Source organism: Anas platyrhynchos, chromosome Z, assembly GCF_047663525.1.
Source record: "Anas platyrhynchos isolate ZD024472 breed Pekin duck chromosome Z, IASCAAS_PekinDuck_T2T, whole genome shotgun sequence".
NCBI lineage: Eukaryota > Metazoa > Chordata > Aves > Anseriformes > Anatidae > Anas > Anas platyrhynchos.
In genome coordinates, this window is record NC_092621.1 from 38,410,001 (window position 1) to 38,437,649 (window position 27,649).

Here is a 27,649-nt window from a genome sequence, read left to right on the forward strand (position 1 = left end):
AGGAAGGAAGGAAGGAAGGAAGGAAGGAAGGAAGGAAGGAAGGAAGGAAGGAAGGAAGGAAGGAAGGAAGAAAGGAAGGAGGTAAGAAGGGTGGAAGGGTGGAAGGAAGGGTGGAAGGAAGGGTGGAAGGAAGGGTGGGAAGGAAGGAAGGGTGGAAGGAAGGAAAGAAGGAAGGAAGGGAAGGAAGGAAGGAAGGAAGGAAGGAAGGAAGGAAGGAAGGAAGGAAGGAAGGAAGGAAGGAAGGTTGGTTGAAGGAAGGAAGGAAGGGTGGAAGGAAGGGTGGGTGGAAGGAAGGAAGGGTGGAAAGGTGGAAGGGTGGAAGGGTGGAAGGAAGGGTGGAAGGAAGGGTGGAAGGAAGGAAGGAAGGAAGGAAGGGTGGAAGGAAGGGTGGAAGGAAGGAAGGGTGGAAGGAAGGAAGGAAGGAAGGGTGGAAGGAAGAGTGGAAGGAAGGAAGGGTGGAAGGGTGGAAGGGTGGAAGGAAGGGTGGAAGGAAGGGTGGAAGGAAGGGTGGAAGGGTGGAAGGGTGGAAGGGTGGAAGGGTGGAAGGAAGGAAAGGAAAGTGTGGAAGGAATTAAGGGTGGAAGGAAGGGTGGAAGGGTGGAAGGGTGGAAGGAAGGGTGGAAGGAAGGGTGGGAGGAAGGGTGGAAGGAAGGGTGGGAGGAAGGGTGGGAGGAAGGGTGGAAGGGTGGAAGGAAGGGTGGGAGGAAGGGTGGAAGGAAGGGTGGGAGGAAGGGTGGGAGGAAGGTTGGAAGGGTGGAAGGAAGGGTGGAAAGTTGGGAGGGTGGAAGGGTGGAAGGGTGGAAGGGTGGGAAGGAAGGAAGGAAGGAAGGAAGGAAGGAAGGAAGTGTGGAAAGGAAGGTGGAAGGGTGGAAAGGTGGAAGGGTGGAAGGAAGGTGGGAAGGAAGGAAGGAAGGAAGGAAGGAAGGAAGGAAGGAAGGAAGGAAGGAAGGAAGGAAGGAAGGAAGGAAGGAAGGAAGGAAGGAAGGAAGGAAGGAAGGAAGGAAGGAAGGAAGGTGGGAAGGAAGGTGGGAAGGAAGGAAGGAAGGAAGGAAGGAAGGAAGGAAGGAAGGAAGGAAGGAAGGAAGGAAGGAAGGAAGGAAGGAAGGAAGGAAGGAAGGAAGGAAGGAAGGAAGGAAGGAAGGAAGGAAGGAAGGAAGGAAGGAAGGAAGGAAGGAAGTGTGGAAGGAAGGAAGGGTGGAAGGAAGGGTGGAAGGGTGGAAGGAAGGAAAGGTGGAAGGAAGGAAGGGTGGAAGGTGGAAGGGTGGAAGGAAGTGTGGAAGGAAGGGTGGAAGGAAGGGTGGGAAGGAAGGAGGGAAGGAAGGAGGGAAGGAAGGAGAGGAAGGAAGGAAGGAAGGAAGGAAGGAAGGAAGGAAGGAAGGAAGGAAGGAAGGAAGGAAGGAAGGAAGGAAGGAAGGAAGGAAGGAAGGAAGGAAGGAAGGAAGGAAGGAAGGAAGGAAGGGTGGAAGGAAGGAAGGAAGAAAGGAAGTGTGGAAGGAAGGGTGGAAGGAAGGAAGGGTGGAAGGAAGGAAGGAAGGGTGGAAGGAAGGGTGGAAGGAAGGGTGGAAGGAAGGAAGGTGGAAGGGTGGAAGGGTGGAAGGAAGGATGGAAGGAAGGGTGGAAGGAAGGGTGGAAGGAAGGGTGGAAGGGTGGAAGGAAGGGTGGAAGGTGGAAGGGTGGAAGGAAAGAAGGAAGGGTGGAAGGGTGGAAGGAAGGAGGGTGGAAGGAAGGAAGGGTGGAAGGAAGGAAGGAAGGAAGGGTGGAAGGAAGGGTGGAAGGAAGGGTGGATGGAAGGAAGGAAGGGTGGAAGGTGAAGGGTGGAAGGGTGGAAGGGTGGAAGGGTGAAAGGTGGAAGGGTGGAAAGAGTGGAAGGAAGGAAGGGTGGAAGGCACGGTGGAAAGGAAGGGAGGAAGGAAGGGTGGAAGGAAGGAGGGAAGGAAGGAAGGGTGGAAGGAAGGAAGGAAGGAAGGAAGGAAGGAAGGAAGGAAGGAAGGAAGGAAGGAAGGAAGGAAGGAAGGAAGGAAGGAAGGAAGGAAGGAAGGAAGGAAGGAAGGAAGGAAGGAAAGTGTGGAAGGGAGGGTGGAAAGGAAGGAAGGAAGGAAGGAAGGAAGGAAGGAAGGAAGGAAGGAAGGAAGGAAGGAAGGAAGGAAGGGTGGAAGGAAGGAAGGAAGGAAGGAAGGAAGGAAGGTGGGAAGGAAGGAAGGGAGGAAGGAAGGGGCGGGAAGGAAGGAAGGAAGGAAGGAAGGAAGGAAGGAAGGAAGGAAGGAAGGCTGGAAGGGTGGAAAGGTGGAAGGAAGGAAGGAAGGAAGGAAGGAAGGAAGGAAGGAAGGAAGGAAGGAAGGAAGGAAGGAAGGAAGGAAGGAAGGAAGGAAGGAAGGAAGGAAGGAAGGAAGGAAGGGTGGAAGGAAGGAAGTGTGGAAGGAAGGGTGGAAGGAAGGAAGGGTGGAAGGAAGGGTGGAAGGAAGGAAGGGTGGAAGGAAGGAAGGAAGGGTGGAAGGAAGGGTGGAAGGGTGGAAGGGTGGAAGGGTGGAAGGAGGGTGGAAGGAAGGGTGGAAGGAAGGGTGGAAGGAAGGGTGGAAGGAAGGGTGGAAGGGTGGAAGGGCGGAAGGAAGGGTGGAAGGAAGGGTGGAAGGAAGGGTGGAAGGAAGGTGGAAGGAAGGGTGGAAGGAAGGAAGGGCGGAAGGAAGGAAGGTGGAAGGAAGGAAGGGTGGAAGGAAGGAAGGAAGGAAGGAAGGAAGGAAGGAAGGAAGGAAGGAAGGAAGGAAGGAAGGAAGGAAGGAAGGAAGGAAGGAAGGAAGGAAGGAAGGAAGGAAGGGTGGAAGGAAGGAAGGAATCGTGGAAGGAATTAAGGGTGGAAGGAAGGGTGGAAGGGTGGAAGGGTGGAAGGAAGGGTGGAAGGAAGGTGGAAGAAAGGGTGGAAGGAAAGGTGGAGGAAGGTGGAAGGAAGGTTGGAAGGGTGGAGGGAAGGGTGGAAAGTTGGAGGGTGGAAGGAAGGGTGGAAGGAAGGAAGGAAGGAAGGCGGAAGGAAGGGTGGAAGGGTGGAAAGGTGGGAAGGTGGAAGGGTGGAAGGAAGGAAGGGTGGAAGGAAGGAAGGAAGGAAGGAAGGAAGGAAGGAAGGAAGGAAGGAAGGAAGGAAGGAAGGAAGGAAGGAAGGAAGGAAGGAAGGAAGGGTGGAAGGTGGAAGGAAGGAAGGTGGAAGGAAAGGTGGAACGAAGGAAGGGTGGAAGGGGCGGAAGGAAGGAAGGGGTGGAAGGAAGGAAGGAAGGGGCGGAAGGAAGGGCGGAAGGAAGTGTGGAAGGAAGGAAGGAAGGAAGGAAGGAAGGAAGGAAGGAAGGAAGGAAGGAAGGAAGGAAGGAAGGAAGGAAGGAAGGAAGGAAGGAAGGAAGGAAGGAAGGAAGGAAGGAAGGAAGGAAGGAAGGAAGGAAGTGTGGAAGGAAGGAAGGGTGGAAGGAAGGTGGAAGGGTGAAGGAAGGAGGGTGGAAGGAAGGAAGGTGGAAGGAAGGTGGAAGGAAAGGCGGGAAGGAAGGGTGGAAGGAAGGTGGAAGGAAAGGAGGGAAGGAAGGAAGGAAGGAAGGGAGGGAAGGAAGGAAGGAAGGAAGGAAGGAAGGAAGGAAGGAAGGAAGGAAGGAAGGAAGGAAGGAAGGAAGGAAGGAAGGGTGGAAGGAAGGGAAGGAAGAAAGGAAGTGTGGAAGGAAGGGCGGAAAGGAAGGAAGGTGGAAGGAAGGAAGGAAGGGTGGAAGGAAGGGTGGAAGGAAGGGTGGAAGGAAGGAAGGGTGGAAGGGTGGAAAGGTGGAAGGAAGGATGGAAGGAAGGGTGGAAGGAAGGGTGGAAGGAAGGGTGGAAAGGCGGGAAGGAAGGAAGGGTGGAAGGGTGGAAGGGTGGAAGGAAGAAAGGAAGGGTGGAAGGGTGGGAAGGAAGGAAGGGTGGAAGGAAGGAAGGGTGGAAGGAAGGAAGGAAGGAAGGAAGGGTGGAAGGAAGGGCGAAGGAAGGGTGGATGGAAGGAAGGAAAGGGTGGAAGTGTGGAAGGGTGGAAGGGTGGAAGGGTGGAAGGGCGGAAAGGTGGAAGGGTGGAAGAGTGGGAAGGAAGGAAGGGTGGAAGGCATATGGTGGGAAGGAAGGAAGGAAGGAAGGGTGGAAGGAAGGAGGGAAGGAAGGGAGGGAAGGAAGGAAGGAAGGAAGGAAGGAAGGAAGGAAGGAAGGAAGGAAGGAAGGAAGGAAGGGAGGAAGGAAGGGAGGAAGGAAGGAAGGAAGGAAGGAAGGAAGGAAGGAAGGAGGAAGGAAGGAAGGAGGAAGGGTGGAAGGAAGGGTGGAAGGAAGGAAGGAAGGAAGGTGGAGGAAGGGTGGAAGGAAGGAAGGGTGGAAGGAAGGTGGAAGGAAGGAAGGGTGAAGGAGGAGGAAGGGTGGAAGGAAGGGTGGAAGGGTGGAAGGGTGGAAGGTGGAAGGAAGGGTGGAAGGAAGGGTGGAGGAAGGTGGAAGGAAGGGTGGAAGGAAGGTGGAAGGGTGGAAGGGTGGAAGGTGGAAGGAAGGGTGGAAGGAAGGGTGGAAGGAAGGGTGGAAGGAAGGGTGGAAGGAAGGAAGGGTGGAAGGAAGGAAGGGTGGAAGGAAGGAAGGAAGGAAGGAAGGAAGGAAGGAAGGGAGGAAGGAAGGAAGGAAGGAAGGAAGGAAGGAAGGAAGGAAGGAAGGGTGGAAGGAAGGGTGGAAGGAAGGAAGGAATCGTGGAAGGAATTAGGGTGGAAGGAAGGGGTGGAAGGTGGAAGGGTGGAAGGAGGGGTGGAAGGAGGGTGGGAGAAAGGGTGGAAGGAAAGGTGGAAGGAAGGGTGGAGGAAGGGTTGGAAGGGTGGGAGGAAGGGTGGAAAGTTGGAAGGGTGGAAGGGTGGAAAGGTGGAAGGAAGGAAGGAAGGAAGGAAGGGTGGAAGGAAGGGTGGAAGGGTGGAAGGGTGGAAAGGTGGAAGGGTGGAAGGAAGGAAGGGTGGAAGGAAGGGTGGAAGGAAGGAAAGAAGGAAGGAAGGAAGGAAGGAAGGAAGGAAGGAAGGAAGGAAGGAAGGAAGGAAGGAAGGAAGGAAGGAAGGAAGGAAGGGTGGAAGGGTGGAAGGAAGGAAGGGTGGAAGGAAAGGTGAACGAAGGAAGGGTGGAAGGGTGGAAGGAGGAAGGGGTGGAAGGAAGGGTGGAAGGAAGGGTGGAAGGAGGGTGGAAGGAAGGTGTGGAAGGAAAGGAAGGAAGGAAGGGTGGAAGTGTGGAAGGAAGGAAGGAAGGAAGGAAGGAAGGAAGGAAGGAAGGAAGGAAGGAAGGAAGGAAGGAAGGAAGGAAGGAAGGAAGGAAGGAAGGAAGGAAGGAAGGAAGGAAGGAAGGAAGGAAGGAAGGAAAGGTGGAAGGAAGGGAGGAATTGTGGAAGGAATGAAGGGTGGAAGGAAGGGTGGAAGGGTGGAAGGGTGGAAGGAAGGGTGGAAGGAAGGGTGGAAGGGTGGAAGGAAAGGTGGGAGGAAGGGTGGGAAGGAAGGTTGGAAGGGTGGAGGGAAGAGTAGGAAAGTTGGAAGGGTGGAAGGGTGGAAGGGTGGGAAGGAAGGAAGGAAGGAAGGAAAGGTGGAAGGAAGGGTGGAAGGGTGGAAGGGTGGAAAGGTGGAAGGTGGAAGGAAGGAAGGGTGGAAGGAAGGAAGGAAGGAAGGGTGGAAGGAAGGGTGGAAAGGAAGGGTGGAAGGGTGGAAAGGTGGAAGGGTGGAAGGGTGGAAGGGTGGGAAGGAAGGAAGGAAGGAAGGAAGGAAGGAAGGAAGGAAGGAAGGAAGGAAGGAAGGAAGGAAGGAAGGAAGGAAGGAAGGAAGGAAGGAAGGAAGGAAGGAAGGTGGAAGGAAGGAAAGTGTGGAAGGGTGGAAGGAAGGAAGGTGGAAAGGAAGGAAGGTGGAAAGGAAGGGTGGAAGCGTGGAAGGAAGGAAGTGTGGAAGGAAGGAAGGTGGAAGGAAGGGTGGAAGGAAGGGTGGACGGAAGGAGGGAAGGAAGGAAGGGAAGGAAGGAGGGAAGGAAGGAGGAAGGAAGGAAGGAAGGAAGGAAGGAAGGAAGGAAGGAAGGAAGGAAGGAAGGAAGGAAGGAAGGAAGGAAGGAAGGAAGGAAGGAAGGAAGGAAGGAAGGAAGGAAGGAAGGAAAGAAGGAAGGAAGGGAAGGGTGGAAGGAAGGAAGGAAAGCTGGAAGGAAGGGTGGAAGGAAGGGTGGAAGGAAGGAAGGGTGGAAGGGTGGAAGGATGGAAGGAAGGGTGGAAGGAAGGGTGGAAGGAAGGGTGGGAGAAGGGTGGGAGGAAGGGTGGAAGGGTGGAAAGAAGGGTGGGAGGAAGGGTGGAAGGAAGGTCGGAAGGATGGGTGGAAGGAGGGTGGAAGGGTGGAAGGAAGGGTGGAAAGTTGGGAGGGTGGAAGGGTGGAAGGGTGGAAGGGTGGAAGGAAGGAAGGAAGGAAGGAAGGAAGGAAGGAAGGAAGAAGGAAGGCGGAAGGGTGGAAAGGTGGAAGGGTGGAAGGGTGGAATGGCGGGAAGGAAGGAAGGGTGGAAAGAAGGAAGGAAGGGTGGAAGGAAGGTGGAAAGGTGGAAGGGTGGAAGGGTGGAAGGGTGGAAAGGTGGAAGGGTGGAAAGGTGGAAGGGTGGAATGGTGGGAAGGCGGAAGGAAGGAAGGTGGAAGGAAGGTGGGAAGGAAGGGTGGAAGGAAGGGTGGAAGGAAGGAAGGAAGGAAGGAAGGAAGGAAGGAAGGAAGGAAGGAAGGAAGGAAGGAGGAAGGAAGGAAGGAAGGAAGGAAGGAAGGGTGGAAGGGTGGAAGGAAGGAAGGAAGTGTGGAAGGAAGGAAGGAAGGAAGGAAGGAAGGAAGGAAGGAAGGAAGGAAGGAAGGAAGGAAGGAAGGAAGGAAGGAAGGAAGGAAGGAAGGAAGGAAGGAAGGAAGGAAGGAAGGAAGGAAGGAAGGAATGTTGGAAGGAGGGTGGATGGAAGGAAGGGTGGAAGGAAGGGGCGGAAGGAAGGGTGGAAGAGTGGAAGGGTGTAAGGGTGAGTGAAGGGTGGAAGGAAGGGGCGGAAGGAAGGGTGGAAGGGAAGGAAGGAAGGGCGGAAGGAAGGAAGGAAGGAAGGAAGGAAGGAAGGAAGGAAGGAAGGAAGGAAGGAAGGAAGGAAGGAAGGAAGGAAGGAAGGAAGGAAGGAAGGAAGGAAGGAAGGAAGGAAGGGTGGAAGGAAGGAAGGAAGGAAGGAAGGGTGGAAGGAAGGGTGGAGGAAGGGTGGAAGGAAGGAAGGGTGGAAGGAAGGAAGGAAGGGTGGAAGGAAGGAAGGGTGGAAGGGTGGAAGGGGGGAAGGGTGGAAGGGGGGAAGGAAGGGTGGAAGGAAGGGTGGAAGGAAGGGTGGAAGGAAGGGTGGAAGGAAGGGTGGAAAGGTGGAAGGGTGGAAAGGTGGAAGGGTGGAAGGAAGGGGTGGAAGGAAGGGTGGAAGGGTGGAAGGGTGGAAAGGTGGAAGGGTGGAAGGGTGGAAGGGTGGAAGGGTGGAAGGAAGGAAGGAAGGAAGGAAGGAAGGAAGGAAGGAAGGAAGGAAGGAAGGAAGGAAGGAAGGAAGGAAGGAAGGAAGGAAGGATGGAAGGAAGGAAGGAAGGAAAGTAGGGTGGAAGGAAGGAAGGGTGGAAGGAAGGGTGGGAGGAAGGGTGGGAGGAAGGGTGGGAGGGAGGAAAGGTGTGGAAGGGTGGAAGGAAGGTGGGAGGAAGGTGGAAGGAAGGTGGGAGGAAGGTTGGAAGGAAGGTGGGAAGGAAGGTGGGAGGAAGGTTGGAAGGGTGGAAGGAAGGGTGGAAAGTTGGGAGGGTGGAAGGGTGGGAGGGTGGAAGGGTGGAAGGAAGGAAGGAAGGAAGGAAGGAAGGAAGTGTGGAAGGAAGGGTGGAAGGGTGGAAGGTGGAAGGGTGGAAGGAAGGAAGGAAGGAAAGGAAGGAAGGAAGGAAGGAAGGAAGGAAGGAAGGAAGGAAGGAAGGAAGGAAGGGTGGAAGGAAGTAAGGTGGATGGAAGGAAGTGTGGAAGGAAGTGTGGAAGGAAGGAAGGGAAGGAAGGAAGGAAGGAAGGAAGGAAGGAAGGAAGGAAGGAAGGAAGGAAGGGAAGGAAGGAAGGAGGGAAGGAAGGAAGGAAGGAAGGAAGGGTGGAAGGAAGTGTGGAAGGAAGGGTGGAAGGAAGGAAGAAGGAAGGAAGGAAGGAAGGAAGGAAGGAAGGAAGGAAGGAAGGAAGGAAGGAAGGAAGGAAGGAAGGGAGGAAGGCGGAAGGAAGGAAGGGTGGAAGGAAGGAAAGGTGGAAGGAAGGGTGGAAGGGTGGAAGGAAGGAAGGGTGGGAAGGAAGGAAGGGTGGAAGGAAAGGTGGAAGGAAGTGTGGAAAGAAGGGCGGAGGGAAAGAAGGAAGGAAAGGAGGGAAGGAAGGAGGGAAGGAAGGGAGGGAAGGAAGGAAGGAAGGAAGGAAGGAAGGAAGGAAGGAAGGAAGGAAGGGAAGGAAGGAAGGAATGAAAGGAAGGAAGGAAGGAAGGAAGGTGGAAGGAAGGAAGGAAGGAAGGGTGGAAGGAAGGGTGGAAGGAAGGAAGGTGAAGGAAGGAAGGAAGGTGGAAGGAAGGGTGAAGGAAGGCGGAAGGAAGGAAGGTGGAAGGGTGGAAAGGTGGAAGGAAGGGTGGAAGGAAGGGTGGAAGGAAGGGTGGAAGGAAGGGTGGAAGGAAGGGTGGAAGGAAGGGTGGAAGGGTGGGAAAGGGGTGGAAGGAAGGAAGGAGTGTGGAAGGAAGGAAGGTGGAAGGAATGAAGGGTGGAAGGAAGGGTGGAAGGGTGGAAAGGTGGAAGGAAGGGTGGAAGGAAGGGTGGGAGGAAGGTGGAAGGAAGGGTGGGAGGAAGGGTGGAAGGAAGGGTGGGAGGAAGGTGGAAGGAAGGTGGAAAGCTGGAGGGTGGAAGGGTGGAAGGGTGGGAAGGTGGGAAGAAAGGAAGGAAGGAAGGAAGGAAGCGTGGAAGGAAGGGTGGAAGGGTGGAAAGGTGGAAAGGTGGGAAGGTGGGACGGTGGAAGGAAGGAAGGGTGGGAAGAAAGGAAGGAAAGGTGGAAGGAAGGTGGGAAGGAATGAAGGGTGGAAGGGTGGAAGGGTGGAAGGGTGGGAGGGTGGAAGGGTGGAAGGGTGGAAGGGTGGAAGGGTGGAAGGAAGGAAGGGTGGAAGGAAGGAAGGAAGGAAGGAAGGAAGGAAGGAAGGAAGGAAGGAAGGAAGGAAGGAAGGAAGGAAGGAAGGAAGGGTGGAAGGGTGGAAGGGTGGAAGGAAGGGTGGAAGGAAGGGTGGAAGGAAGGGTGGAAGGAAGCAAGGAAGGAAGGAAGGATGGAAGGAATGGTGGAAGGAAGGGTGGATGGAAGGAAGGGTGGAAGGGTGCAAGGAAGGGTGGAAGGGTGGAAGAGTGGAAGGGTGTAAGGGTGCAAGGGTGGAGGGTGGAAGGAAGGGGCGGAAAGGAAGGGTGGAAGGAAGGAAGGAAGGAAGGAAGGAAGGAAGGAAGGAAGGAAGGAAGGGAGGAAGGAAGGAAGGAAGGAAGGAAGGAAGGAAGGAAGGAAGGAAGGAAGGAAGGAAGGAAGGAAGGAAGGAAGGAAAGTAGGGTGGAAGGGAAGGAAGGGTGGAAGGAAGGGTGGAAGGAAGGTTGAAGGGTGGAAGGGTGGAAGGGTGGAAGGAAGGAAGGAAGGAAGGAAGGAAGGAAGGGTGGAAGGAAGGGTGGAAGGAAGGAAGGAAGGAAGGAATGAGGGGTGAAAGAAGGTGGGAAGGAAGGGTGGAAGGAAGGTGAAGGAAGGAAGGGTGGAAGGAAGGAAGGTGGAAGGGTGAAAGGAAGGTGGGAAGGAGAGGAAGGTGGAAGGAAGGTGTGGGAAGTTGGAGGGTGGAAGGGTGGAAGGGTGGAAGGAAGGAAGGAAGGAAGGAAGGAAGGAAGGAAGGAAATGTGGAAGGAAGGGTGGAAGGGTGGAAGGGTGGAAGGGTGGAAGGGTGGAAGGAAGGAAGGGTGGAAAGGAGGAAGGAAGGGTGGAAGGAAGGGTGGAAGGGTGGAAGGGTGGAAGGGTGGAAGGGTGGAAGGGTGGAAGGGTGGAAGGGTGGAAGGGTGGAAGGGTGGAAGGAAGGAAGGAAGGGAAGGAAGGAAGGAAGGAAGGAAGGAAGGAAGGAAGGAAGGAAGGAAGGAGGGAAGGAAGGAAGGAAGGAAGGAAGGGTGGAAGGTGGAAAGGTGGAAAGGAAGGTGGGAAGGAAGGGTGGGAAGGAAGGAAAGAAGGAAAGAAGGAAGGAAGGAAGGAAGGAAGGAAGGAAGGAAGGAAGGAAGGAAGGAAGGAAGGTGGGAAGGAAGGGTGGATGGAAGGAAGGGTGAAGGAAGGGGCGCAAGGAAGGTGGAAGGGTGGAAGAGTGGAAGGGTGCAAGGGTGAAAGGGTGCAAGGGTGGAAGGAAGGGTGGAAGGAAGGGTGGAAGGGAAGGAAGGAAGGAAGGAAGGAAGGAAGGAAGGAAGGAAGGAAGGAAGGAAGGAAGGAAGGAAGGAAGGAAGGAAGGAAGGAAGGAAGGAAGGAAGGAAGGAAGGAAGGAAGGAAGGAAGGAAGGAAGGAAGGAAGGAGGGTGGGGAAGGAAGGAAAGGTGGGAAGGAAGGAAGGGTGGGAAGGAAGGAAGGAAGGAAGGAAGGAAGGAAGATAGGGTGGAAGGGAAGGAAGGGTGGAAGGATGGGTGGGAGGAAGGGTGGAAGGAAGGGTGGGAGGAAGGGTGGGAGGAAGGGTGGAAGGGTGGAAGGAAGGTGGGAGGAAGGGTGGAAGGAAGGGTGGGAGGAAGGGTGGAAGGAAGGTGGAAGGAAGGGTGGAAGGAGGTTGGAAGGGTGGAAGGAAGGGTGGAAAGTTGGGAGGGTGGAATGGAAGGGTGGAAGGGTGGAAGGAAGGAAGGAAGGAAGGAAGGAAGGAAGGAAGTGTGAAGGAAGGGTGGAAGGGTGGAAGGCTGGAAGGGTGGAAGGAAGGAAGGAAGGAAGGAAGGAAGGAAGGAAGGAAGGAAGGAAGGAAGGAAGGAAGGAAGGAAGGAAGGAAGGAAGGAAGGAAGGAAGGAAGGGAGGGAAGGAAGGAAGGAAGGAAGGAAGGAAGGAAGGAAGGAAGGAAGGGTGGAAAGGAAGGAAGGAAGGAAGGAAAGGAAGGAAGGAAGGAAGGAAGGAAGGAAGGAAGGGTGGAAGGAAGGAAGGAAGGAAGGAAGGAAGGAAGGAAGGAGGGAAGGAAGGAAGGAAGGAAGGAAGGAAGGAAGGAAGGGGGGAAGGAAGGAAGGAAGGGTGGAAGGAAGGAAGGGTGGAAGGAAGGAAGGGTGGAAGGAAGGGTGGAAGGGTGGAAGGAAGGAAGGGTGGAAGGAAGGAAGGGTGGAAGGAAGGGTGGAAGGAAGTGTGGAAAGAAGGGTGGGAGGGAAGGGGTGGAAGGAAGGAAGGAAGGAAGGAGGGAAGAAAGGAGGGAAGGAAGGAAGGAAGGAAGGAAGGAAGGAAGGAAGGAAGGGTGGAAGGAAGGAAGGAAGGAAGGAAGGAAGGAAGGAAGGAAGGAAGGAAGGAAGGAAGGAAGGAAGGAAGGAAGGAAGGAAGGAAGGAAGGAAGGGTGGAAGGAAGGAAGGAAGGAAGGAAGGAAGGAAGGAAGGAAGGAAGGAAGGAAGGAAGGAAGGAAGGAAGGAAGGAAGGAAGGAAGGAAGGAAGGAAGGTGGGAAGGAAGGAAGTGTGGAAGGGTGGAAGGAAGGAAGGGTGGAAGGAAGGAAGGGTGGAAGGAAGGTGGAAGGGTGGAAGGAAGGAAGGAAGGAAGGAAGGAAGGAAGGAAGGAAGGAAGGAAGGAAGGGTGGAAGGAAGGGTGGAAGGAAGGAAGTGTGGAAGGAATGAAGGGTGGAAGGAAGGGTGGAAGGGTGGAAGGGTGGAAGGAAGGGTGGAAGGAAGGGTGGGAGGGAAGGGTGGAAGGAAGGGTGGAAGGAAGGGTGGGAGGAAGGGTGGAAGGGTGGAAGGAAGGGGTGGAAAGCTGGAAGGGTGGAAGGGTGGAAAGGGTGGAAGGGTGGAAGAAAGGAAGGAAGGAAGGAAGGAAAGTGTGGAAGGAAGGGTGGAAAGGTGGAAGTGTGGAAGGGTGGAAGGGTGGGATGTGGAAGGAAGGAAGGTGGGAAAGAAGGAAGGAAGGTGGAAGGAAGGGTGGAAGGAACGAAGGGTGGAAGGGTGTGGAAGGGTGGAAGGTGGGAAGGGTGGAAAGGTGGAAGTGTGGAAAGGTAGAAAGGTGGAAGGAAGGAAGGAAGGAAGGAAGGAAGGAAGGAAGGAAGGAAGGAAGGAAGGAAGGAAGGAAGGAAGGAAGGAAGGAAGGTTGGAGGGTGGAAGGAAGGGTGGAAAGGAAGCAAGGAAGGAAGGAAGGAAGGAAGGAAGGATGGAAGGATGGGTGGAAGGAAGGGAGGGATGGAGGGGTGAAAGGAAGGGTGGAAGGTGGAAGAGTGGAAGGGTGAAGGGTGAAGGTGAAAGGGTGGAAGGAAGGCTGGAGGGAGGGGTGGAAGGAAGGAAGGAAGGAAGGAAGGAAGGAAGGAAGGAAGGAAGGAAGGAAGGAAGGAAGGAAGGAAGGAAGGAAGGAAGGAAGGAAGGAAGGAAGGAAGGAAGGAAGGAAGGAAGGAAGGAAAGAAGGGTGGAAGGGAAGGAAGGGTGGAAGGGAAGGGTGGAAGGAAGGTTGTAAGGGTGGAAGGGTGGAAGGGTGGAAGGAAGGAAGGAAGGAAGGAAGGGTGGAAGGAAGGGTGGAAGGAAGGAAGGAAGGAAGGAATGAAGGTGAAAGTAAGGGTGGAAGGAAGGTGGGAAGGAAGGGTGGAAGGAAGGAAGGGTGGAAGGAAGGAAGGGTGGAAGGGTGAAAGGAAGGGTGGGAGGAAGGGTGGAAGGGTGGAAGGAAGGGTGGAAAGTTGGGAGGGTGGAAGGGTGGAAGGGTTGAAGGAAGGAAGGAAGGAAGGAAGGAAGGAAGTGTGGAAGGAAGGGTGGAAGGGTGGAAGGGTGGAAGGGTGGAAGGAAGGAAGGGTGGAAAGGAGGAAGGAAGGGTGGAAGGAAGGGTGGAAGGAACGAAGGGTGGAAGGGTGGAAGGGTGGAAGGGTGGAAGGGTGGAAGGGTGGAAGGGTGGAAGGCTGGAAGGGTGGAAGGGTGGAAGGAAGGAAGGAAGGAAGGAAGGAAGGAAGGAAGGAAGGAAGGAAGGAAGGAAGGAAGGAAGGAAGGAAGGAAGGAAGGAAGGGGGAAGGGTGGAAGGGTGGAAGGGTGGAAGGAAGGAAGGAAGGAAGGAAGCAAGGAAGTAAGGAAGGAAGGAAGGAAGGAAGGAAGGAAGGAAGTGTGGAAGGAAGGGTGGATGGAAGGAAGGGTGGAAGGAAGGGTGCAAGGAAGGGTGGAAGGGTGGAAGAGTGGAAGGGAGTAAGGGTGCAAGGGTGCAAGGGTGGAAGGAAGGGTGGAAGGAAGGGTGGAAGGGAAGGAAGGAAGGAAGGAAGGAAGGAAGGAAGGAAGGAAGGAAGGAAGGAAGGAAGGAAGGAAGGAAGGAAGGAAGGAAGGAAGGAAGGAAGGAAGGAAGGAAGGAAGGAAGGAAGGAAGGGTGGAAGGAAGGAAGGGTGGAAGGAAGGAAGGGTGGAAGGAAGGAAGGGTGGAAGGGAAGGAAGGAAGGAAGGAAGGAAGGAAGGAAGGAAGGAAGGAAGAAGAGAGAAGAGTGGAAGGAAGGGTGGAAGGAAGGTTGGAAGGGTGGAAGGGTGGAAGGGTGGAAGGAAGGAAGGAAGGAAGGAAGGAAGGAAGGAAGGGTGGGAGGAAGGGTGGAAGGAAAGAAGGAAGGAAGGAGGAAGGAAAGGTGGAAGGAAGGGTGGAAGGAAGGGTGGAAGGAAGGAAGGGTGGAAGGAAGGAAGGGTGAAAGGATGGGTGGGAGGAAGGGTGGAAGGGTGGAAGGGTGGAAGGGTGGAAGGGTGGAAGGGTGGAAGAGTGGAAGGGCGGAAGGGTGGAAGGGTAGAAGGGTGGAAGAGTGGAAGGGTGGAAGGAAGGGTGGAAGGGTGGAAGGGTGGAAGGGTGGAAGGGTGGAAGGAAGGGTGGAAGGAAGTTTGGAAGGGTGGAAGGAAGGGTGGAAGGAAGGGTGGAAGGATGGAAGGAAGGGTGGAAGGTTGGAAGGAAGGAATGAAGGGTGGAAGGAAGGAAGGGTGGAAGGAAGTAAGGGTGGAAGGAAGTAAGTGTGGAAGGAAGGGTGGAAGGGTGGTAGGGTGGAAGGGTGGAAGGGTCGAAGTGTGGAAGGAAGGGTGGAAGTGTGGAAGGAAGGGTGGAAGGAAGGGTGGAAGAAGGGTGGAAGGGTGGAAGGGTGGAAGGGTGGAAAGAAGGAAGAAAGGAAGGAAGGAAGGAAGGAAGGAAGGAAGGAAGGAAGGAAGGAAGGAAGGAAGGAAGGAAGGAAGGAAGGAAGGAAGGAAGGAAGGAAGGAAGGAAGGAAGGAAGGAAGGAAGACCAAACAAGGCTTTATGAAAATAAAACCTGGTAATCTCATCCGTCATCAAGGCAAGGAAACTTTTCCTTTTACTTCTATAGACCAAGGCCTGAATGCCACATTTTGTTAGGAAAATGCAGTGGTGTTTTATAACAGATAATGTTATGCACATACATTGTATAAGATGGTCTTTAATTTGACCAATTTTAAAATAAGCCTTTAATATCACACATGGGAACAAGCTTTACTGTTTTTTCTGTGGAGCTTCAATGGTTAGGAAACAGAGCTGCTTTTTCCCTTAAAGAGTTCCCATGCACAGGCTGATATCTGCCTCTCTCTTTCTGTGAAGAGAAGGACATTCTATGTAGAACGAAATACTTGGTTTCAACACAGAGGCAGATTGGACCTGAGTTTGAGCTTCTACCACAGCAGGAGAAAATTCTGCCTTCCCAGACCTACAGATATAAGGGAGACACAGTGCCATGCACCCTTGGGACATGTGTGCCCCTCATACTGCCAGCTTTGCCTGGCTGGTGATACACGTCTGGCTTTTGCTGCCAATGGGCAGCAGGACAAGTAGAGAAAAAGCATGCTCAATTATCCTGAATTCATCAAGCTTAATACTTCCTCTGTCCTCTGCCCACCTTGGCTACAAATCCAGCTCATGGCTCCAAACAAGATGCCTTGAGTCACAGATGAAAATACCTGTCTTAAAAGTAAAAGGAAATAGCCTAGAAATTCAAGTGGTGTCAAGATGAAGCTCTGCTCCTTTCTCATTATTTACCAGCTTCAGATTATTTACCAGATTTTTATTTCTTGGGGTTTTGAATTTCTTTTTGAATAGGGAACTGGAATACTGACTGGGGCAGAGCCTAAGGCACTCTTCTGCCTAATGGGGAACTACCAGTTTTAATCAAGCTATTCTTCATCATAGGCTCTGGCAGTTACATGAGAAATTTTTTTCTGTATTTGAAAGACTGCTCTTTCTTATACTCAGCATTCTCATCATGATCAGATAAGGTGCAGTTGTACCCTGGAATATTCAGCTTATTTGGACGAATATAATAGTTCTAAATACCTCTGAAGGAGCCCTATGTAACTTCAATTTGTCAGCATGTCTTTTGCCTACACTTATTTCCTGGTACAGTATTTAGAGAAACTGGTAAGCATGTAATGCAGGATGAGCTGTATTTTGCTTACCATGGCATTCTAATATATATATATTTTTAAAGTATCTGCTGTATAAAACTTTTGTTTCTCAAAACTGTTAAAATGAACAATTTCCACTTCCACTATTAAGTCTACAACAGATCAAGGTATGTTCAGAAAAAAATAGAACTTTTACATTTAAATTAAAACATATAAGAGTTAAAGATCAAAGCATGCCTGATAATTTTGACTTGTGGATAAAAAATTAGATGTGGAGAAAATAAAGTAAATGTTACATAAATTATTTGGTAGAATACCATTGAAAACATTTCTATATCTGAGTCAAAATGATAGGGAAATGAAGAATACTTGTTCAATTTTTGAGAGAATCTTACTGTTTGCTAGTGAGCAAAAAGTAAATATTAAAGTACTTTATGCAGTTGCAGCAAATTGTTTAGTCAGGTGCAGCAGGGGCCATTGTTAGAACTTGTTTAACAAGCTTTTAACATTTTCATTAATAATCTGGAAGAGAGGGTTCACAGCATGTTAATTAAATGAGTAGATAACTCCAAACCAAGAGAAGTCACAAATCATCAATGACGACTAAGACCTAATGTAGCAGGATTGAAAAGGACAGAAAAACAGAAAAGAGAAAACAAGATTTAAGCTTAGAAATGTGCACTTAGAGGTCTCTTAATAAGAAATGTCCTAAAAAGGTAAACGAGAAACAACCAAAGCAATAGCACTGAAGTAGTAAGCAGTGAACTGGATATTGGTTAAAATATGATGCTATGATTATAATATGTAGAGCTATGATTCTGGGCTGCCTGCAAATAAGACTTGTGAAAAGCTTACTCCAACTTTAAGGAACTCAGGGATGGAAGGATTCTCACACATTTGTTTATGAGGAGGATTGCATTCAGACAAGATCAAGTGCCTTGTCTGAATCTTGTCAAGGTATGACAAGGCAAGTGTGCTGGTGCTTAAACAAATACACTTTTGAAGAATTATGAACACCAGAACAACATAAAGAATAGAAGTCTGAATCTGGTATAAAGTCTTCAGTGAGGATAAGAACTAAAAAGATCTGGATACTTAAAACAGCAGTTTGGAGTATCAATAGGCAGGATAGCATAAAGTCCTATCAAGCACAAAAATCAATGCAGTATTGTTTTTCCATCTCTTATATTCTCTATTCACCTACCAGTTAAGGTTATAACTTCTACTTAACATGACTTGAATTTACTTCTAATTTTCACCAGACTAAGTAAGAGAGAGTGAAATTTAATCATATTTTAATATGAAATCAATGCATCCCACTGCTTAGAGTTTTCTTGCTTTCATTGCTAGACTGTGGTTATATAGATACTCACAATCTGCTGCAGCATTAAGAGATGTTTTCTGATTGTTTTTAAACCTTGAAAATGTCTTTCCTCTGTGCTCAAATTCTGATACTTTATGGTAACTCTCTTCCATTTTTTTTTTCTTCAGTTGCATCAGTTACCTGTTATACTGCATTATCTCTCAGTAAAAATGTTACCACTCTTCTGCAGGTGCCACAAATGACATAAAAGCAGAACTGGGGTAAAATTCTAGTAATTTAGGAGCCTCAGTTCCAATTTCAAATAGAAGAGGCAATTCCAACACCTATCTTCTGTTGTCAGCTCTGAGACAGGCCCTTAGCTTTCTTTCTCTCTGCAGTTGTGGGTTTCCCCCTTTTCTCTGCTCAGGAAAGGGAATACCAGTCTGATGGTATGGAGGATGAAAGAATGGGAAACAGGGCAGTCAAGTACAGGGATGGAACAAAAAGCTGGGAGAGAACAAAAAGCTGGGTGAGAATTCAAGAGTAATGCATTATTTCTTAGTGATCCTGCAAGAGATAGAAGTTAAACACTTTTCTAAAGCTGTGTAAGTCAAAAGATCCCATTGATTTTGGTGGACTCCTTTAGCTGTTACGGATATAATCTCATGGCCTCTATGTTGGGCTCAGTTCTGTAACTGAGCACTAATTCAATTAATGTACTATCAGAACTGCGATACTTCTTGTACCTCCTCTGAACATCTCTGGGAACATTTCCCTTTGGTACAGGGTGCTGCAGAGAAACAGATTTCAGGATTGTTTAAATTGTAATACTAACCACCGTTCTAATACTGAGCTTTGAAGAAATCATTCTTAAGTAATATTCACAAGTCCCCAAAACCAAGCAGGAGAGTGGAAAAAAAGTTCCTCAGTAATCCTCAGTAATCCACACTGCTACACTGTAGGTGTAGGTCTTCACTGGACAGCCTAGACCAAACATGATGCAGGGAAATGGCGCAGGCAAACCACAATTCCAGGGCAATCTGTAGGTCTGAGTACATGCATTTACTTATACATCTTAGCATACATACACCCATGAGGAGGAAGGCCAGGCCTCATTGGTGTTTATGGTGTGACATTAAATAATTCGTTATAAGTGTTTTTGAACATATTTTGTTTTATTTTATTTATAACTTTATTTTATTTTTGATTCCCATTAGAGAAATCTTATCCCTTGATTATATCCTCAGCCACAACTGAGTCATCATACTTCACTTGTTCAGGTGGGAAGTACCTTTAGGTATTAGGATGCCGATCTCCTTCCATTATATGCATTTATATCAGAGGCAATACCATCAGTTGAGTTGGAGTGATAGGACTAGAAGTGTTAGATGAACAGAAATCCCTTACAGAAGAATCACCTGTTGCCATTTAAACAGTCTCATCTGACTCTAAGGGCTCTATGCTACTTTTCAAATAAGAAATGAAGGGAAGGGTGCTCCAAGGAATTCAGGCAGGGGTGTTCACAAAACTACCTTCACCTCTGCTGAGCTCATGAGCTAAGTGAACTTGTTCTGCAGTACACCCACACACCAGGAGCTGGTGTTTTTAACTATGAATACCCTAGATTTAGCTGCCGTGGGGATTCTGGGTGTTGACAAGAATACAGCTGGCTAGCTGAAGAGATCATTTAAGCCTCCTAGTAATGAGCTCATTTGAAGCAAATGCCACACTACTAATTATCACTTGGTTCTGATTGATTCATCACCTGCTTTGGTGCTCGTATTTCACACACAGAAGGTAAACTGCTTGGTTTAAGAGACTGAATAATTCACAGAGTTTATTTAAAACAGAATCATTTCAACTACTTCCATTTCTTTCATTTAGCTCTTGTATATGTGTGCAAATATATGTGCATATGAACATGTAATTACTGTAGAACAATGTATGGAATGCCTATAAAATATTTGAATAAAGACAATATTGTAATCTGGTTTATATTTATCCATTACACAAGAGAAATAATAATTTTCCTTACCTATTTCAGTCATGGATATCCCCGGAGCTAACTGCCCATTATTGAATGAGCTGTAGGTAAACAAGTTTGGTACAGAGGTGAGGTCATAGATAGGTTCCTGTTTTATCTGTTTGATTCCAGTCATGTCTAACCCAGACTGATCTGGAGAAGGCTGGGCAGAATCCACATTGTAATAACCCTCAGACTTTGGCAGGTCGATGACGTGCCCATTTGAGTAGGTGCTGCCCGTTTCATTATTCAGGTTGCTCAAGCCATTGCTGATGCTGTTGCTGTAAACCCTGGCAAGGGCTTCTGCCTCGCCACTCTGCTGCTGCCGCTGTTCCTGCAGTCGCTGCTGGTGCTTCTGCACTTCAGCATATAAACTATCCCTCTGCTTTTTGGACATTCTTCCAAATTTCACAGCTGAAAAATAAAGCATAATGCAAATCATTGTCATCTTTCTTTCTTCTTCTTCTTCTTCTTCCTTTTTTTTTTTTTTTTTCCTTGATTCTTTTCAACACCACCACTTCTCTGATTATTAATTTTAATATCATTTTTTGCTGTGGAAAATTATTGGAAATGAGAGAGAATGCAAAGTATTACACTGTATGTATCTCACAAAGGAAAACTATCACGTGCCTGGATTTACAAGGTGACAACTGTTAAATTCTATTTGACAGGAGGGCCTATATCAAGAAACTCACTTTCTACTGTGAAAGTTAAAAAGACCATGTAACTTTTTTTTTTTTTTTTTTTTTTTTTTTTTTTAATATATCTCTGTGTCCACTGAACATCAACCCAGAGCTGTATGAAATGCACAATCTCTGGATTCATATCCCATGTGATTTACCAACTTTCCACAACAGTTTAAACTGTGCATTAACAGGATTAGTGCTATGGATGAAAACAAGCCCTAAAGCCCTATTATCACATCCTTTCAATGGGGTGTTATCTTCACACATTTAGAAAAATCTTGCAGGTTAGAGTTATAACCTAGAAGACAATAACAGATTTGAAGGTAAAGAGCATAAATGAATATCATTTTTTCCACAGAGGAAAGTCTCAGGGATTTACACAATCAGTTTACATAATCTCCATGTTTAAGATCTACGAATTCCTTCTAATGAGAAAGGCAGAAAAACATCAGAGTGAAAACCAACCTTACCAGGAATAGGATACACTGAGATTAAAATTTTCAAAAAATAAGAAGCTGATTGCAGTGGAACTATGAGAAGTATATCCACATACAGGTATATCCACTTATATCCACATGTATATTTACATACAGAGTTATCTTTTATTTTTCCATCTCTCTTTAAATTCTGGCTCTCTACTAGCCTGGACCTAGGATTCTCAGAGCAGAGGTAGCTGTGCTGTAAGACAAATAAGATCTTTCCATTATGATACATCTAGCAGAATTTATCAGAGAACAGACAGGAGGACATTCCTCTGGAAATACTTGTTTTTACACATTATGAAGAGTATTTTCCAATGCTGAGTATTTCCAGTCCATGTGTAATGGAGATCAGTTCAGAATCATCACACTTAGTAGGAGAGGATGGGCTTGTCTCCCATATTTGCTATCCCATAGTTCAGTTATAGACCTCAAGAAGATTCTGAGCCTACACATGTAGGTGAGAGTGAAAATCTTCTAATAGGAAGAACAACAGAAAAAGAAGGAAACAATATGAGAAGGATGTGCCAGAAAATTGAGGGTGTGTTAGCGGGTTCAATTTATTTGAACTTTACTTTGAGAGTTTGTTTTTCTTGTCATGAGCCCCAGCTTACTTGAAGCCCTCCATAAAGTCTACAAGCCACTTCACATGGACACACAAAGGCTGTCCTTGCAACCGGCCCATAGTGCATTGCACTTTCTTACAGATGACTGGATTTTGAAAAATGCAACTCCGTATTTTCTTCAAATTTAGAGCCTCAGTAATAAAAACAAACACCCACTGTTTATTCTCATTATATATTCATTAATTGGATTCTCCAGCTGCTGTCAATTAGTATCCTGCCTCCGCACGATAAAAACGAATCTGTTACATGGCTGAGAGGTAAAATTCACATTCATTTTCTCTGCTAAAAAAATCCATACAGGCTATTTTAAACTTGCAAGAGCTCTCAATATTATTAAGTATAAACACCCTCAGAGCAATGATGGGAGACGAAAGTGATGCTGTCAGAAGAATCCCTTTCTTTACCTGTATGCAGTGTTCCCTGAATTATAGGTTGGGAAGACAGGATTGTCAGTCATGCTAAAATATTTTTGTGATCCCATACTTGGGAAATAGTACTTTTTATGGGAAAGTATGTGCTGTTAAATTACTGAAATTTTGCTACTTCAATTTCCTCCAGGAGGAAGTGGGAGCTAAATTGTCAGAGTATATGGTATGCTAGGACCAAAAGAACTCCATGAGATAGCAATGTATCTCCCAGACTGGTGGAACATGTAAGCAAGTTGTTTCAGTGAGACATAAAATATACTGAGGTGGGAAAAGACGTTTTTAAACAAATTTAAATTTTTAAACAAGTTTATATACCAGGCCATCTAAAGAAATAGCTCTTTATGTAACTTCTTCATCAATGACTTAATTTCAAATGACAGATTTTATGTAAATTGCTTAAGACTGAAAACTGCTGGCAGGAAACCTAATTAATATAACCTGTCTTCAAAAACAATGTTTTCTTATCATACTTCCTGACCATCTCAAATGTGGTTATGAGCTGCACAGCCTTTGTATTAGCAGTGGTGGCTGGGGCAGGTCTGCTGTGGGCAGCTTTGATCAAGCCTCCCACCAGACCTTCAGCATGACTTGCCCACAGCTTGGAAGGTGGATCAGAGCTCTACAAAAGATCCTGCCTGTGGATAAACGGTGAAGCCTCTCTCTGGTTTGATTTCCATTTTCAATGCTAAATCAACATTTCTTATATAGACCCAGACCCAGACAGGAGGACAGGAGGCAATACACAAGTGAAATAAATGCTTTTTTTTTTTTTTTTTTCTTTTTTCATTAAAAAATGCCAGGTCAAGTGCTCTGAATAAAATAAATGAGTTTGAAACCTTAATATTATCTTTTTTTTTTTTTTTTTTTTTTTTTTTTTTAATTGTCTATTTACTGTTAAAAGTCTTCTTTAGAGATCTCAAGGAAAGGGATGCTTTCTTACCTCAATATTTAGTGTTATTAATATAAGAAATCATATAAACTAGAATATAAATCCACCTCTGAAGAGAGGATGGACCATTTTGTGCTTTTAATCAGAACAGCACATTTTCCTCCTAACTCTTGATGCTTCCAAACCAACACTGCTCTCCATTTTGTGATTCCAATACACACACCCACTCCACTACCCCCCCGGAAAATAACCTCCTTTGTTAACTGGCAAAGATCTGTGTCTCACAGTGCATGCGTTACAAAGCAAGGAGCTTCTCCTCTCTCTTTTTCTAGAAATCTACGGGGAGTTTAAACAAGTCAGCAGTGAAGAAGGGTTTCAAAGGGATTAGGCATGAAGCAGGAATCTGACTCCTTACCATCTCTAGACATTCCCAGGGCAAGACATTTCTGCAGTCGGCAGTGTTGGCAACGATTTCTGTTGGTTCTGTCAATTAAACAGTTTCTCTGCCTTGGGCAGGAGTAGGAGGCATTGTTCTGCTGACTCCTCCGAAAGAATCCCTAGGGGCAATGAAGAAGAGAAACAGAGTATTACCATGTGCGTATATGTGCGCACACTCACACACACACTCACAGCCATGCTTATTTCTTATTTAGCACAATGTTATTTATGCTGTGGCTTTGCTGATGAACTAAACATGTATAGTGGAATTAAAGAACATGCACTCCCAATAAGGAGAATTTTTCTTTGTAGAAGAATATTAAATAATTCCACTTTGTTAAGAGACAAAAAGTGGAGTTACAGAATACACTGTGTAATAACTACAAAGTATCATCTAGTGCTTGTTCTTTACAGAGGAAAAGACTGTCAGAATTTGTAAACAGACAACTTAAAATACATATTCTGACCATTTTCTTTCTTTAATGAAAGATACTGGTAATATCCAGCACTGGTTATGTGTAGCATTACAAACTGAAAAGTCTGCTGTTTAATTTAACCTGGCAAATGTTGATCTGATCTGGAGAGACCATACACTTCAGGAGTGAAAAGTAATTCAAATTCAAGCATAACAAAAGCACTAGGAGTTAATGACTGTATCAAGTAAACCTGACACACAAAGGAGAAAGCAACACCGTTAGAGACTACCGTGAGAAAATAAAGACATTGCCCATATCAATGCAATATAAATATCCATTTTATCTATTAAAATTTTTGTAGTTATTCTATTTTCTAGAAGGTTTGGCTGGACTATTTGGCAAAATATCAAAGGACTAGAACTAATACTTAAAGCCTTATGAGCTCTGAAGTGCTACAATCATCACCAAGAGGTACTATTACTGTAAAAATGACTTGAAATGAAAGAGTTGACTAGAGAAATGAAACCAGGAGATGAAAAAGAGAGAGGGAGAAAACATTTTATAATATTCTTTTTTTTTCCTGTAAAATAAAGAACAGGAGGAACATTGAATCTAGAGACAGAAAGAGAAACAAAGAAAAGAAGTTCATTGGCAAACTTAACAGCTGTGGAAACAGGTAACTGCATGGCTTTGTGTTGGGAAAGCTGAAGGCTAGTCTAACAACTGCAGGAAACCACAAAGAGAATGCATCATTACTGCAGTTACACTAGTTATCAGGAGAAGGGACACAAAAGTGGTTGTGCTTTTCTGGGTTGGTTTGTAAATAGCTCTCAGTGGAGTCAGAAAGCAAGAGCTTACTGCACTCATTAAGCAAAACCAGTGTTATCTCCATGCAGACTGATAATGATAAAATATGGAATCTGTAACTGCTGTGGTTTCTGTGAATGGCTCAATTTGCTTGCCAGGGGTAGCAAACAAACTCTCACTCAAGTCCTTGCAAACCAAATTAGGGTGTCACAAGGTGTCAATAACAATGGGCTACAGGCATGATATCCTGCTCAGGAGACAGAAGTGGTAGTTCCTAATGTTGAGCATAAGGAGACTATTTGGCCTGTGCTGATTTTATCAGTGATTATATCTAAAAATTAAATTAAGTTTTATGATTTGTACTGCTAAGAGAATGAGCATCCATGCATGAACATAAGGCAGCTTTCAGAAAAAATCTGGTAGGGACTTGCCTGATCCTGGCTGACCAAAACTTTCTTCTTGCTGTGGAGGTGAGCTTAATTTAACACTAGATGGATGATAATTGCAGATAATTCTTACCCACTTTTTGAACTTTACAGCCAATTTGTTTGTGACATGAGGAACATTTTCTGGTTTAGATTTTAGTGGCTCTTATGTGGATATGGATTTGAGAGAACAAATGAATTAAAAGATGTTAAACACACACACACACACACACACACACACAACCATCTAGCATCAACATGTCTTAACCTGCAGTGCTGTTTTTATCCATTGTCTGATCTCCTCTCACAAGACTATTTTTTTTCCCTCCCGTTAAGGTTGATCTCCTCTCACAAAAACTTGTTTGTTCCTTTTCTGCCCCTCTTAGGAAAAAATCAAGGGTTACATAATGAAGTTAATCTACAGCAGGTAATTTATTTTTCCAAGGAGACTTTTGTAATTTGTTCTTCATGCAAAATATCTCAGTGTTTTCTTCAAAGTAGAGAGAAATATCTTATTTCATTTTTAGGGGATCTTTATATAATATTGGCTATCTTTGCTGAGAATAATGACATTTAGGGGAAGCAGGGAATGAATCATTACTGAGGCCACAAAAACTTCAAGACAGGTCAGAAGTAGCAAACACTTTGTGCCAGGGGCCAGCAGAGTTTTTTTTTTTTTTTTTTTTTTCTTCAAGATTTTTGTTTCTCAGAAGAAACCTGTCTTCAGGTTTCACACTGACAGTGGAAACAATGGCAGCAGACACCATTTTTTCACTGGCCCCAGTACGCTACTCAGTATATGCAGGTGTGTATCATGGAATGGCCATAAAGTTTATGACACCCCTTAAGCACTTAGGATATGCATTTGCAGTGGCAGAACTAATGCAGACATGCAGTGAAAGGATTTTGTGTCCCCTGGAGTTTGTAGCAATGCCAGCAGCAGTGTAATCCTCCAACACCACATCCTGAAATGCTGTGGCCCTCTGGTGTCTGGCTAAAATCCACACATGCTGGTGGATACACTTCTGGTCTCTTTCTTCTACACATACTCTCCCTCTTAATTGGTTCACATTTCTAATGCATTCAGACAAAAGGAGCTGGACATGACCAGTTATTAGTGTGTGTGTTGAGCAAATAGTTATATAACAGCTGGGTGATGAAGAGTAGAGTTGCACTGCTTGAGACAGTGCTTACCTTAAGAGAGAAGTCTTGCAGAGGGAGAGGCTTCCCGTTGAACCTGATGTGAAAACTGACATCCTTTTTTTTTTTTTTTTTTTCACAACAGACTCACAAAACAAGATCAGACTGATCTGATAAAAAACCATAGGCTTAAAACTGTTGTGAGTGCAAGAGAAGTTATTTATTTCAATAAGTGGTCCTCACACAGAGCTGAGGGGTGTCATCTCCCCATAGGGCACACAAAGGGCCAACATTAACCCTAATCACATCTACAGGAGACTCTACCCTTCATTCTACTCTTCTGTGGAGGCTGAGTATTGAGTTAAGACTCTCATTTTCTGCTTAAAGAATTTCTCTCCAGTCATTTTTGTGCCAATGTTGAGGTATCAGATCAACACATGTCTTAAAATGTGTTAATCTTAAACACAAATCTTAACACATGTCACTGTTGGAAAAATATGCTTATTTCGTCCAGTCTCACAATAAGACGGTGTCACATTGTGGAGTCTTTGTTTAAAATTGTTAATATTTCTGAGAGAAATCTGATCTTTGACAATATATTGTTTCTTAACATGTTGGCATTAAATATTTTCATTTCTGAATAGGTGTACACAAATTTTCAGATTTTACAAATACAGAATTTCACTCTACAGAATTCTCACTCTACAAATACGTGTCCACCTTTAAAAGCACCAGCTTGTGTGTTTCCATACAGAATAAACTAGAGATATTGTCGTCATCTTTGCAACTTCTCTTTTACATTTAGAGCTGAAATAACAGTGCGTATAATATAAAATTCTGTTTTCCCATAAGTAATAATTTAATTCCTTATATAATAAAAAGTACAGAGTCTTTTTAAAGTTGAAAACTGAAGCCTTTTTGTTGTATTTGCTTGGGGTCTGATTAGAGTTATTTGAGCCAATGTCTGGGATAATATTCTTAATTTTTATTTATTTATTTATTTATTTTTGTCTCACTGCCAGTTCCTAGCAATCCCACTATGCTGGAGCTTATAGAGAAGAAGGGAAAGGATCCTTTTACACTACACATAACATAAGGCATCTTTTTCTTTTAGAGACTACAATTTGGCTTTCAGAGAATGCAAAGTGTATAAAATAGAACTAAACTGACACCAGTAAGCTTTTAAGATGTTGAACTGAGATACCGTATCAACTTCTAATGCTACGCAGATTGTATAAGAAACAATCCAGTTCTCAAGCTGATTTAAAGTAGAACTTGTGTGACTTTAAGTTGCCAATTTATTTTATATTATAAAATAATATAAATATAAATATAAATAATATAAATATTAATAATATAGATATAAATATAAACAATAATACAATGATATAATAGTATAATATAACAATATAAATATAATATAATAAAATAATAAATAATATACATGTAAATATAAATATATAAATAATAAGTACAAAATACTTTTATCAGATGTGATTAATTCATGTTTCAAAACAGGATGTAACTCTAGAGACTATTTAATGAAAAGAAAAGTAACTTGTAAAATCAGACACAGAACACATGTATATGATCAGCAGGCTTTATGGTCTTCGGTTTCTCTTACTTGAAAGAGTGTAGAAGTGTATAATTGCATACACAAATGCCTGAGGCTAATGCAGATGATGATGACTATTCTGTACTCAAATCTCATACCTTGCAGCCTTCACATGTGATGACTCCATAGTGTATTCCAGAGGATTTATCACCACAAATTTTGCATGGTATCACTTCAATTTGCGCTGAAAAATAAGACAAATATTTTGAGTATGTAATTCTATTTCATTTCTTTCTTCCTAAAAGGAAGGTTTTAAAAGATAGAGGTAGACAACAGACAGGCTGTGTCCCCCTTTTTCCTCCCCTGATAACATAAAACTGCTTCTTATTGTACTGTATGTTTCTGAATGCTTTGATTTGGCAGAATTTAATTTCTTCATATTATGTAATTTCTGCCATACCCCACAAAACTCTTAAACAGTTTAAGTTATCTCATGATTAACAAGTTTTTCCTCATATTCTTCTCTTTTGTTTTTACTTGTTAATTTCATCTTAATTATTACCAATGACAGTCATTAAGGAGCCTAAATAATTATCTAGATTGTTCTTGCTTACACTTTTCAAATATTCATGACTTTACTCTTCATTTTGGAGAGGTAGGTTTACATGGTATGTTTTGGTGCATTTTGCAGAACATTAGAGGTGATGAAGTTTTCATATCCTTCAGATTATGGCTTCAAGACACACAAAGATACTGATCCCACTAGGAGAGATAAGTTTGCCAACAATTACTTAACCTCTCTTTCTCTTCAAGCGGTTTGTTTGAGCCCCAGCTCAATAGTACTACTATTACTAGTACTTAACATCAATATCAATAATTATTT

The 27,649-nt window shown here is 46.1% G+C and overlaps 1 protein-coding gene across 1 annotated transcript in view; it reads right to left on the minus strand.

Moving 5' to 3' along the window:
• RORB (RAR related orphan receptor B) overlaps positions 1-27,008 on the minus strand; it is a 67,987-nt gene extending 40,979 nt beyond the window's left edge. Inside the window, exons 1-3 of the mRNA XM_072031395.1 lie at positions 26,925-27,008; positions 22,401-22,542; positions 18,890-19,291 (exon numbers count right to left, since the gene is read on the minus strand). Of these exons, the coding sequence (XP_071887496.1) occupies positions 18,890-19,291; positions 22,401-22,413 (415 nt within the window). The 5' untranslated portion in view covers positions 22,414-22,542; positions 26,925-27,008. The remainder of the gene's footprint in view (positions 1-18,889; positions 19,292-22,400; positions 22,543-26,924) is intronic.
• Positions 27,009-27,649: the final 641 nt, after the last annotated feature.